The sequence below is a fragment of the Hylobates moloch genome, unplaced genomic scaffold, assembly GCF_009828535.3.
Source record: "Hylobates moloch isolate HMO894 unplaced genomic scaffold, HMol_V3 SCAFFOLD_4, whole genome shotgun sequence".
NCBI lineage: Eukaryota > Metazoa > Chordata > Mammalia > Primates > Hylobatidae > Hylobates > Hylobates moloch.
In genome coordinates this window covers 22,294,415-22,307,838 of record NW_026652279.1, presented here as the reverse complement: position 1 = coordinate 22,307,838, position 13,424 = coordinate 22,294,415, and the positions used below count along the sequence as shown (strand labels likewise).

The 13,424-nt window shown below is 43.7% G+C and overlaps 1 protein-coding gene across 2 annotated transcripts in view; it reads right to left on the bottom strand.

Annotated features, from left to right (window-relative positions):
* Positions 1–242: 242 nt before the first annotated feature.
* EDEM1 (ER degradation enhancing alpha-mannosidase like protein 1) overlaps positions 243–13,424 on the bottom strand; it is a 33,340-nt gene continuing 20,158 nt past the window's right edge. For both annotated transcript variants that reach the window (XM_058437194.1, XM_032149556.2), the window contains 6 exons: positions 13,203–13,323; positions 12,209–12,379; positions 9,897–9,970; positions 8,946–9,042; positions 6,655–6,858; positions 243–4,351 (listed from right to left, as the gene is read on the bottom strand). In XM_058437194.1, coding sequence (XP_058293177.1) covers positions 4,262–4,351; positions 6,655–6,858; positions 8,946–9,042; positions 9,897–9,970; positions 12,209–12,379; positions 13,203–13,323 — 757 coding nt within the window. In that variant the 3' untranslated portion in view covers positions 243–4,261. The remainder of the gene's footprint in view (positions 4,352–6,654; positions 6,859–8,945; positions 9,043–9,896; positions 9,971–12,208; positions 12,380–13,202; positions 13,324–13,424) is intronic.

Below are 13,424 nucleotides of genomic sequence, written 5' to 3'. Positions count from 1 at the left end.
GGGAAGGCCAGGGCTGGGACAAAAGTCATGAAAAGCAGTTCTGACCCGCATGTGAGGGGCATTTAATGGAAGAGTGTGACATATAAAAATGTAGTGGAATTCCATGAGGGAGGTATTACTTAGGGCTTAGCTATAAAAAGCAAGGTTTTATTCATCTAGATGGCCACTTCCTTTAGAGATTTTTCTCCCATTTGTCTTGCATGTAATGTGTCTACATAAGAATGTAAAAGAGAAACAAGATGATAGCTCAAAAAAATATTTTAATAAAAATTACTCATAAAAATCCTAATAAATTTTAAAGAGCAAGATATTCCTTATTACATTTATAAAAGAACATTTGGTCCTTTTGCAAAAAGATCCCTTTTAATTTAAATACATTTCTTATTTACAGATTAAACATAAAATATCATCTACAGTCGCAAAGCGTATTGCACATTACAGAGAGAGAAGCATTTGTGTATTTCCGTAAGTTTTCCCAGTTCCCAACTCTATACTTTTTTTGTAAAAAGATTTGCCTTTCTTATGCAAAATAAATAAAAATGCAGCTTGTGTTTTGCTATTTAAAATTAAAACAAAATAACCTTTAAAAATACTATTCCTCTGCCTTGCAGAAAGAAGGAAGAGGGTATAGAATCAGGGAGTTCCACAGGTACTTGACATTTTTACCAGATTCACATCCAGATTCAAGCGGGAGCATAACCCTGAGCCCTGTGAATCCTGGGACAAAGCCCAGCCCGTCCCACCTCCTCGCTTTCCCAAGGGGTCCCTGCCCTGCAGGGAAGAGGCACTAGAATAGGAGCTGGATGCTGGGAATGGACAGGAAAGCTCAGGATTTTCTTCTAAAGTTCCTGCTCAGCCACCCTGTGGCTAAGGTAATCACTCAGCCCTACCTTTTTCACCAGCACTAAATTTGAAAAAAGATTTTTGTTTTTGTCAACAGACAAAAAAAATTTATCAAAGAGAAAGGCCTCTGGTGCCCTCCAGAAAGCAGAAAGGAATGTCTCATGTTGAGTCTACACAATCCAAAGAGGAATTACAGGTGGTAATCATTCAGTAAACTGAACTAAGAAATCATTAAGAGGGATATTTTTCTTTGGTGGGGAGAAGGGGGAAGGGGAGGAGGAGACAAGGCCCTCAGATTGCACAACTGCACTGACCAAACCAGGTACTTCCTACAGACGCTCCTCTAATAGTCATGTGCACAGACACCATCCTGGTGCATTTTTCTTTAAATACATAGAAAATTATTTAAGTGTCACGTGCACAGTCCATGATCTAAAACAAGAAAAGCCCTGAGGATTCAGTTACAATGAGTAAGTTCCGGCACAAGCGCTGCCAAAAAAAATTTTTTTTAAATGAAGAGAAGATATGGATACAGAAGCTGGTTTTTCACAATGGCCAGTGCAAATGGAGAGCTAGCAAACCCTTCCTTGCCACCTGTTCTTCTAGAAGGGATTCCCCGATCACATCAACTAAAGTAGCTTAGCGTCCCCTGTAATGATTTGAAAGTTTGTTATGAGAGAATTACACTTTGTCAAGCCATCTATAAGGCAGCTTTCTACAACAGTTCTGCAAAATGTTTCCACCACATTGAGCAAAGCTGACACTAGACACTAGCTACACGTGGGAACAGGAAGATGGGCCAGGCTCAGAGCTGCCGCAAAGGATGAAGTCCACTCAGATTTGAGGCAATCCTGGGGCAAAGCACTGAGCAAAGCAACTTCTCTGGTAATCTCCTCCTCAGCCATTCTCTATCCAGTATTTCAGAACACAGAACAGAAGAAACTGCAAAAGCCCTGCAGGATATATCACAGTTGTTAACATTCTGACTTTCAAAGAAAAAAAAAAAAAAAAAGTAACCTTTGAAACTGGCTCAAAGAACCTTCTGGCATCCAGCCCCACAAACCACTGACTACACAGCATCAAACTTTGGACTGGGTAGTCTGGAAGCTCAACAACCGGGATTAATATGTACTAACTCACTTACCCTCAGTCTCACCCACTGATATTAATTCCAGTACCCAGGAGTCAAGTGGGTTTGTGACTTAACATAAAACACGTTTCCTGACAGCCTGTGGCCCCTGGGAAGCACCTGCAGCATTCTGTAGTCTGCAAGCATGAGATACCTATTCCCTATTCCAGGAGCATGAGGAGGAAGGAACACCCAGGCTTGCTCGAGTGACAGGCAAAGCGCCTCATTAAGAGAACACTGGAATGCTTACCCACCACTGCCGCCACAGAAGCCAGAGCAGGAGAGGAGGGGAGCACCAAGAGAAATCACAGGCACGAAGAACTCACCTCCTTCTCTGAGATGCTCTATTTTCCCAAATGGGTCACTAACAGTCCCACCTGTCTGCCCAGAGACAAAGGTACAAGTATGCTCGTGTGTGTGCACGCATGCGTGTGTGTATTTAACATTTTAAATGAATCAGTGAAAACATTTGAAATACATATATTATTCTCAAAGTTTTCTATTCAGTAGATGGGACACTGTTAATAAACAGAATAATGCTTCTGAAATGAAAAAAGGTAAAATAGAAGCATTTTTTCTATTTTAAAACAATTGGTGTAACAAATGTTTAAGAGATAGAGATGGCACGTTTATTACTGAAAATACTCTTTTCAAAAATCTCAAAAGAACTGAACTATATATTTTTAAAACCATAACACTTAAAATTTTCAAGAAGGAATAAGATTTCTCCCTTTTGACTAAAAATGCAACATAAACTTAGACAGTGTTTATTTCTAGCTTTGAAAAGATGTACATGAAATCCTTAGAGGTGGGAAAACAGTGACAGGTAAGAACCATGGTACATGAGGCTGGAAGTTTTAGGGATTTCCTACCCTTTTTACTAGAATGCGTTTCCACCCATGACGCTTCATGGAAGCCAGACTAAGAGTCAACCCTGCTGCACTGTGTAAGAGTAGCAGGTGTGTATCAGTGTGAGTTCAAAGAGAGATGTTCTGGCTAAGAAAATAATAATAAAAAAAGAAAGAAGGTATTTTAGCACAACTTCCTCCTTCTACATGCTTACTTTTACAGGTTGAAAGGCAAAGACTGGCCAGGCAATTTCCATCCCCCTTTCACCACGGTCTCACCATGTGGCTAAACAGGCCTCCTCAAATCATAGCAGTAGCTGCGACATCCAGTGGCCCAAACCAAAACCAATATAAGGCACTAATCTAAAGCCTGTATTACAGAGAAATGGCTCAAGGATGCTAAAAGTCACGTGATCATTTCTTTCTCCCTGATTTAGCTAATTGGCACTAGACACAGGAAACAAAAACAAAACAGAACTCTAACCCAAATATGGTCAGAACTGAGAATCCTTGCTTAGGAAATATGAGAAAGATGGAAGCTCAGACAATCTTAGGCATTGTTCTCTCCCTAAAAGTCACCTGATTGTGGAACTATGGGAGTTCCTCAGGTAAGTTCATATTCAAAATGCAAAATACCATCCAAAAGATCTGTCAGTTAACCTCTTCGACCATAACATAATAACTTAAGAGACTATCTGTTAAGAATTCTGGTTAAAACCATTATTCTTAAGCAAATAATTTGTAACACTGTAAAGATTACTTGAGGCAAACATGAAAAACTGGATGATTTTTTTCTCCCATGTGATCCAAAATCATGGCTGGATATCAGGGGAAGAGCCCAATTATCTAACAACAGAAAGGATGACATTTTCAATGCAATTAAGTAGGGATACCAAATGAACCACAAGCCCTTTTGCAGAAATTTCATTCTCAATCCTCTAACAAAGTAGCTAGCCAGGTACAGTGGTGCCCACCTGTAATCCCAGCTACTCAGGAGGCTGAGGCGGAAGGATCACTTGAGCCCAGGTAACCCTGTCTCAAAAAAATAAAATATAATAAAAAAAATTTTTAAAGACATAGCAATACTCCAGTATAGCAGGTGCCAGCAAAGTGAAGAGACTTAGGTTCTAAAGTATAAAGCTGTGAACATCAATCCAAAGATGCCCCATGTATTGTGCTTATAACATCAACATGTCATAAGAGGCCAATTTCCATGTATCTTCTCTCTTCAAATTATATCCTTAACAGGGCATTTTATTGAACAGGAGAGAAACACTGAAGTGTGCAAGGATTAACCAGATGTGGTGAGGTGCTGCACAGAAATTCATACACCATCATGGACAGCAAGACTTCTGTCCCCTTCCATTTCAGGCTGGATTTTGGCATGGTCTGGCTTCGGTTGTTAAGGTCTGGTTCAAGATGAGGCCTCACAGAGAGCAGATCAAATCAAACCAACCATCTGGTCAATCTGTCGCATGTAGATGCTCTTTAAGGGCAGGGAGTACCTCCTCTCATCAGGTACACGATTGCACTAGAAAGACAAAAACGAGGGAAAATTAAAAACTCATATGTTGCTCTCTCAGGAAATGTGACTGGATGACTTAAGCCAGGGTTTCTCAGCCTGTGAACTACTGACGTTTGGAAGTAAGTAACTGTTGTGGAAGCTGCCTGTACACTGTAGGACGGGCAGCAGCACCCCTTGCCTCTCCCACTAGGTGCCAGTGGCAACTCCTATGCCTCAGTTGTGAAAATCAAAAACGTCTCCAGACACTGTTCCAATGTTCCCTGAGAGCAAAATCACCCTCAGGTGAAGACCACTGACATAATTTAATATCCTCACTCACTTTATAAAGAAATGGCAGATCCAGGGAGGCTAAAAGGCATCACAGCAACTGCTTAGTGGCCAGGACTGAAAGCCACATCCCTGGGGTCCTTAGTCCACCCAGAATTTCAGAAAACATTTCTGCTATTTGAAAATACTTTGTTTTTCTGAGCTATGTTTTTCTCATTCACAACTAAACGCTAAATGCTTAAGACTACTATTTTTTTTTAATTAAAACCCCCCCACCCCCACCACTTTTTTTCCTCAAAGGAGATGCACATCTTGAGAACTAACCAACTGTGACATCCCTGGAAGCAGTTGTCTAAATACATTCATTATCCACTTCATCTCCAAAGAAACATTTTCCCCATGCCCTATAGTTGAACTTACTATGCCCTGCTCCTCATCCCCGGCAAGATCAAGACTGGCAGGTCCTTCCATTGGTCCCAACTGCCCCCGCACAGCCCACATCTCTATGCTTCTGCAGGTGCTACTGCTTCTGCCTGAACATCCTTTCTGGGATACCCCTTTTCATCCTTCAAGGATCTCCAGCAAGTGACCTCCTAAGGGAATCCTGCCTTGATTTTCTCTGGAGATTACTCCCTACCCTCTGTGTTTCAACAGCACTACAGACAAACGCCTAGGATGGAAGTGGATTCCCCACTAGGCCATGCCCCTATCCAGAACTGGAAGCCCTTCTGAAGGCCTGAATCCCTGGTGCCTGGAAGCATGGGATCAGATCTATCAGTGAATGTGGCAGGTCAGAGATATCTCCTTCCTAAAAGAGATGACACTGCCTGGGTCCAAATCCTGGCTCCACCGTGGGACCTGAACCTCTCTGTGCCTCCCTTTCTTCATCTGTAAAATGGAGATGTTAAAAGTACCCACCCCTCACAGGGCTGTTGTTAGAAGTAAACGGATTAATGTATGTAAGCATTTAGAGTGGTGCAAAGGTTAACCCTGGTATGTGTTTGCAAGTGCTGGCTGTTATTAACTCTCCCCCCTCTCACTCTCCTTCCCCTTCCTCCCGATTATGCTTTGTCCACTCAATCAGCGCTCCATGACTGATGGAAATGGGGATGGGGGTGGTTATCTACACTCTGGCCTATCGATTTACTTCATAGACTGATGGTGAAGAGCTTCACTGGGGATTCATGGAAAAGCACTGAAGCACAGTCTGCGATGAAAGGGTGCCCCTAACGCCAAGGCAACCCATCTGTGGGGAGGCTGCCGAATTCCTGACCACCAAGGCCCTGGGGGATAACAAGATTTGAAATTTTGACTGATCTGCATTTCCCTATCCTCACTTCCAAATCATCCTATTTGATTCAAATCAACACAACTACCTGATACTTTCACTAGGGATGCAAGGACTTCCATTTCCAAATTTTTCCTGCCACTTCTCAGGACAATCTAGGCATGTGGAGTAAAGCCCTACTTTAAATGAATGTGGGTGTTTGCTGCACTTCGAAGTGCATCTTCATTGGGACCATCGTGACTACCACCGCTTTTTTTCCCTTCTGCTGCTGGTAAATGATTTTGCTGAATGTCTTCCATTCGCCCCTCCAGGTCCACTGATGGATCATATCAACAGGCTCCCTTGGCCTCCAGCTTCTGCCCCAGGCAGCCAAGATGCTCCAGCAGGCAACCAGGGGAGCGGGGAGGGGTCACATGTTGACTCTGCCGGCTCCCTCCAGACAAGGCCACGCAAGTCAGATCTGAGCGGTGGCTCCTGCTGAGTGGTCGCTCCTCCCACAAGACTCCCCCCTTCTAGGATCCTGTAGCCACTCTCTCCACTGGCACCTGCAGCCAGCAGGGATGATGCCGCCGCTGCTCCTGTGGTTTCCCCACACCCTGACAACATCTATGTAAATGGTGTCTTCAGGAGGTGTTTTCAAATCTCCCAATCCGTGTACACCATCAATTTTCTGTCAGGAAGTCTGAACAACTAAGGAATTCATAGTATTTTCTCTTCCTCTATATGCAAATCACCCCTGGAAAAAGCAACTCACGTTGGAGCTGGAGTTGATGACTTTTAACTCGTGAGGTCTCGGCCTGTGCACAGACTTTCCCCCTGGGTCCTGCCCTCCCTCTTCAGAGAAGAATTCCTTCCATGGCAATTCCCGAAGATGCTCATCCACAGATACAATGTGTCCCTCTGTTGTGAACATGTATCTGGTTCCAGACTTGTGTACTGGATTGTCTTCATCAAACAGCTAGAGGGAATAGAGAAAAAGATACAACCAATAATTGTAGCACACTTGGAACTGAATCATAGGGGCGTGTCCCAGCTACTCAGGGAGTAGAATTTGCTTGGGCCTCATGCTTCTCAGTGACAACTGGGTGAAAAGGAATTGACTGACAACTGTGGTGCCCAACCCAGGCTGCAAGGCAGAATCACCTGCTTCATCTAAACTCAGATACTTAGACCTGCCTCTACCCTACACATATCCTGCCCATACACAGAGACTCAGAAATTCCAAGGCTAAGGCCCAAGCACAGGTAGTCTATAAAAGTTCGCTGGATGATTCCCATGTGCTACCTAAGAGTTCTCCTGCTGGAATTCTAGAACTACACCCAACTTCACACACACCTAGACCCTGAACTGTAAATGCTGACAGGGAGGGACCAAGTTTTATCCACCGCCATATCCCCTGGGCCTAGCACATAGCCCAACACATCTGCCAACATTCACTTCACTTCTTGCACAACAAGGGTTGGGCTCTGAAGACGCAATGGTCACAAGGCACAATCCTTTCCCTCAATGGTGCATGTGACATGGAACGAAAAAGCATCTAGAAAGAACATCTAACCCAATATGGGATGCAACAGTGCAGGAGAAGGCAAGTGTTCTGTGAATGTTGAATGAATGAATACCTAGAAACTCTCTGAAACTTTATTGGTCACCTAAACTATTTCAAGATGAGGAAAAATGAGATTCAGTGCAGCTTGTCAATGTTTACACAGTAACAAGAGAAGAACAGGGCAGACCACAGGTTTTCCTCTCCCCAGACTCCAGGTTCTTTCACCTAGCACACCCTACAGGGTCATCTTCCTTTTACTCTAAAACTCGCCCTGTTAACGTCCTTCTGACACCATTGGCTGCTGGATGGAAATATGCAGCTAGGCTCTGACCAGCCTGATTTAGCAGAACTGAGCCACCTGCACGGAGAGCAAGAACCACTGCACACACAGGAATCGACAGCAGGACAGCTGTCTTCCCCCTGGACAGACCACACAGGCTGCTGGTGGACATACCTCTGCAGTCATCTGTGAAAAAGACACCAGACACAGAAGAGTATCGTCTTAACGGATTAGACCAGCAGCTCCAAAACCTGGCTCATGTGAAACCACTGGAGGCACTTGTCAAAATGACAGATTTCTGAGCCCGCTTATTCTAAAGATTCTGACTCAACATGGCTGTCACCTTAGCAAGGGCCCCAGGGTGATTTGGACCCAACTAGCCCCAGGCGTAGGAACCACGGAACTAGATAAACACAATTTATCACAGCTGCTTCTATCTCTGACCCTCTGCCCAAGTTCTCAGTTGCCATGCTATCTTCTAACCTGGAAATCCTGCCCTCTGTTTCTATGTGGCCATACTGAGGAAAGTGGCAGGGGGCATGAGAGCGGCTGTGTGCACGAGGCAGAGCGGTGAGGTGAAAAGAACACCAGACAGGGAGTCAGGACACAGTTCAGTTCACACTTCACCTCTGCCACAGCCACTGCCATACTTCGAGCAAGTCGCCTGACCTCTGCGTAGGCTGTAGTTCTCGTGAGGGAAATAATGAACATATGAACATTAGGTAATACCAAAGGTTTCATCCAGGTCCAGAAATTCTCTCTCTCTACACACACACACACACACACACACACACACACACACAATCATGTGCCTGAGGATGTGTGTATGGACAGAGACAAGGCTGAGCTGCAGGTCTTGGCCAAGATCACATACATCAAGAGAAGTGAAAAGCCATTATGAACACACCTCTCTTCCTCAGAGGCATCTTCCCCGACCACCGCACTAACGCTGGTTCTGTATCAATCGTTACCAGCATTTCCCACAGTTTGTAATCATAAGTTCAGTTCTTGGTTTACTTGACAAATGACTTTTCAACAAAGTTGGAAACCATGAAAGAAGACAGTAATACCCTTTGGTTCTGACAGCATTTGCATCCTGGGGATGCACAATGTCCAGCATGTAGCTGTGCCCAGTAAGTATCTGTCAGATGGAAGACTATGCGAATGCTTGCTCTAAGCAATACTAAATATTCCTGGGTTCATCTTGCAACACACATACCAGATACAAGTATTTACAGGTCTCACTGAGAAAGAAGCTCTCCATCCGGTCTTCTGTGGACTTGTCAATGACGTGATGCAGCGTGGCGTACCCACACCTACAAAACAATCATCCGGTCAGTCCTGCCTCTCTTCCTTCCCACCTGCTGATTCACTTAAAAAGCAGAAACATTCTCTTATCAGAATAATCAACCAGTCATCCAGCACCATTTGAAACTATGTTTACATTGAAGAGCTCTCCTTTTTTATAGCCTGGGTTGTTTGAAAATTTACTTAGCAAGTGCTTTTGGCTGCTAAATTATCAGGTGAGTTACAGGGTGTGGGCGTGGTGGCAGGGTGCTGGCCAGAAGTGTAACATGGCACCAAGAAAATGACTGGCAACAAATTTAAAAGGACTAATTTAAATTTCTAGTCCTAATACTCGTAGAATTGACTTATTATTGAGAATTGACTTATTATTTAAGATAGTACTTTAAAAAAAAATGATATAGTAGGTAAAAAAAAAGCATGTCACAAAATTGAAATATAGAGTATGTTTCTTATATATACATATATACACACATCATATATAAAATATATTTAAAAGATTATAAGTACATACATTTCAATACTGAGTACAGTTTTCTCTGTATGTGGAGATTACAGTGATAATATTCTACTGCTTTATATTTTCTGTACTCCCTAAACATTTTAGCGTATATGTTATTATATAACTAGAGGAAAGAAGTTAGAATGAACACCCATAATCTGCTAGAACCTCACAGAAAAAAAAGGGCAGTTCTCACTACAATGGAAAGGTTCTACTAGACCAAAAGGTAAGCAATTTCCCTGTAAATGTAACATTAATGACCTGGTTCTATAAATTAAAATGCAAACTAGGATATCTCCCCAAAACAATTTGAAATAAATTAAAAGTGGCTGACAGAAAAAGGTAGGAACTTAGAAAACTGACTTGACTTTTGTGTACTTTTCCAGACTCTGCAGAATATCCATTCCTACATGGAGGTAGAAGGGATTCTTGGTTGCCTAGAGAGAACACGAGAGAATGTGATCCAGCACGGGCTTGGAAGACATGCCATCGACAAACATCATGGTGACTGCGGGGCTTCCCCATGGAGACGAGTCGCCAGCCAAAGGAAGAAACAGGGCCCAGGTCATTTATCTTGCAGGGTCACAACGGTTAGAGGACTAAGGTATTCCGTCAGTTCACATCAAAGCGTACCTGTGACTTGTTTAACTTTAGCCAGGGGTAAGACCATCTGTTCCAGGGTAGAACAATAATCTACTTTGGTTGCCATCATGATTAGAAATAAAACAATGCCCACCCTGACAGCACCATTATCTGAGAACAAATCCAATTTCTATCTTGCCTCAGAACTCTCCAGAAACTTAAGACACAGGCACAGGAAAGAGGACCTTGCCACCATTCCAGTTATGGCACCATGAGGAAAGGCTGATGGGAACACGACTTTCCAAAGTGTAAAAGGAGGCCGCCACCCTTTCCTCTCTAATCACCCTGAGAAATCAGTCCTCAGTTGCCTACTGTTCTCACACATGCTCTTAGATGGTTTTACTAGAGAAAAAAACTTCTCTGGGAAGATAAGCCTTTATCCAACAAACAGTTTAAAAGTTGGAGATCTTTAATTCATGCCTAGTGCCAGATTGCAGCAACAAAGAAAACAAGGTTAGCAGTCTCCAGATTAAAAGTGCACAGGGTGTGGCTTCGGAGGGTAAAGCTGTAGAGTGCAAGACATCTCTGTCAACGTGAAGGAGAAGCTGAAAACATGAAAGAAGCAGTGACAGAAACAAAGAGGAGTAAGCTCACAGGCCACAGGACTAAGTTTAAGAGGAGAAATCAGCCAGTAACTGGCAGGCCATCCTCCGTGTACAGCCTTCCTACTGGGCTCAGACAGGCCAAACAGGTGGCTATTATCTTTTCCCTCTTTCGAGAGGTTACCTAAAACTCATGAGGTCCCTTTTTAGGCATGAGGACTACTACCGGTTTCACAGGATTTCTTTCCCCTTTTTTCATCTGAAGCAAATGGCAAGGATTTGGTATAAAAAAATTGTTGAATAAATAAATTCAAATCTTAGTGTTAGCTCCACTACCAGACTTTCTAAAACTCCCCACTATCAGAGTTTCTAAAACTCCCCACTATCAGAGTTTCTAAAACTCCCCACTATCAAAGTTTCTAAAACTCAGGCACTGCTTGCTAGGGCTGGCCGACGGTGGGCATCTGTTACAGGCCTACTGAATTTCACCAAGGCCAGTTTCTTGGTGAATTAACCACTCGTGCTGCTGTGCATGTGAATGGAGGAGGACTCTCAGTGTGTATATATGTATGGCATGCACAGAAGTATAAATATCTGGCTTCAACCGTCAGGAAGAAGACATTTCACAGTTAAAGTCACATTCCCTCTGCCACTGAAGTAATTTCACAAAGGATGAACACTATTACATATCTATATACACAAACATTAAAGAATAACAGGCATCCAGATGAATCCCAGATGATCTCCTTTATAACCAAGAAAATGAATGTTCTTTTTGTCTGAAGAGTTGTTACACAGACCGGGGCTCCACAGTACACTGATGCAGAACTGCATCCTAAAAACGAGTCTTCTGGTCAAATACATTTGGAAAACACCTTAGTACAAAATCTTCCTCATGAATACTTAAAGATGTGAGATATAAGTCCTATGGTAAAAACATGATTCAGCTTTGTAGAATATGAGGTTAAAGGCCGGGCGTGGTGGCTCACGCTTGTAATCCCAGCACTTTGGGTGGCCGAGGCGTGCGGATCACGAGGTCAGGAGATCGAGACCACGGTGAAACCCCGTATCTACTAAAAATACAAAAAAAAAACTAGCCGGGCGTGGTGGTGGGCGCCTGTAGTCCCAGCTACTCGGAGAGGCTGAGGCAGGAGAATGGCGTGAACCCGGGAGGCGGAGCTTGCAGTGAGCCGAGATTGCGCCACTGCACTCCAGCCTGGGCGACAGAGCGAGACTCCGTCTCAAAAAAAAAAAAAAAAAAAAAGAATATGAGGTTAAAAATATATTTGACTGCAGATGCCTTCTCTGTCCTGTGAAGTCACGAATGACACTGAACACTAACAAGACTACAGATAGGGGGTAACTCGATCAGAGTCACTATGAAACAACATAACCCTAAATCACTCAGCAAATGTTCATTAAGAACGAACTGCTGGGGTCAGAGGAGGCAGTGAAAGGAAAAAACAAAACAAAAACACACAACTCTAGTACCTGGTAGAGGAGATATGTAGATTCCACTAACTCTGGTCTCAGTGGGTAGAAGAGAACGTCAGGGGCCTGCAGCTGCCAGTTATACCTCTCAGGGAGGGCACCATATCGTTTCCATATGGCATAGTAGAAGGCATGAAGGCAGATGGCATCTTCCACATCTCCTATCAGCACCTAAGGAGAGGACACAGGTCATCAGGCTGAGATACCATTCCTAGAGTGACAAGACATGGTACAAAGGGCCTGCCTGGGCTCTCCTCTGCCCCCGAGTTCTTACTTGACCTACACATACGGTTAAAGACAAAACCAACCCAAAAGTGACAACCCAGACAAATAAATGCCCTCCCTATCTGGCCACTAATGCCAAATTGATGTGAACTGCACACAGAAAAAGAGATTACGTGTACTAATGAACAAGGAATAAACAACTGAGTGATGGATTATCCAAAAATCACACACAGCCCAGCACAGTGCCTCATGCCAGTAATCCCAGCACTTTGGGAGGCTGAGGTGGGCAGATTACCTAAGGCCTGGAGTTCGAGACCAGCCTGGACAACATGGTGAAACCCCGTCTCTACTAAAAGTACAAAAAATTAGCCAGGTGTGGTGGCAGGCGCCTGTAATCCCAGCTACTCTGGAGGCTGAGGCAGGAGAATCTCTTGAACCCGGGAGGCGGAGGTTGTAGTGAGCCAAGATTGCGCCACTGAACTCCAGCCTGGGAAACAGAGCAAGACTTCATCTCAAAACAAAAACAAACAAACAAAAACAAAAATCACACACAGTCACTTCTCAAGCATGGTTTTGCACTTGTGTGGAATGGCTCTGTTCAATATTCTGGAGACTAATTTCACTAACAGAGAGATGAAGACATATAGTGTTAGTGACCTCCCAAATCCAAAGGAGACAGAGAACGCTCAGGGTATTAAAAAAGAAAGAAAAGGAGGGAGAAGCCCTTTTTGGTGATTGGTTATTCTTAGGAAATCTGATGGCAAAATACCTGCAGTCCAGGGAAAAAGGCCTGCAGAGAGTCAATCCAGGTGTTCATCAGCTGCCCACTGAACATGTTCACGTTGACATAGAGTGGCGGGTCTCCTTCTCCTTCGTTGCAGGCTTCCCGCCTGCAAACCCAAGCAGCACATTCAATGGTGAAAAGAAAGCTCACTGACAGATCTCTCTACCTCTCCAGCAGCCGCTAGTAGTTTCATTTAAATGGAATTAA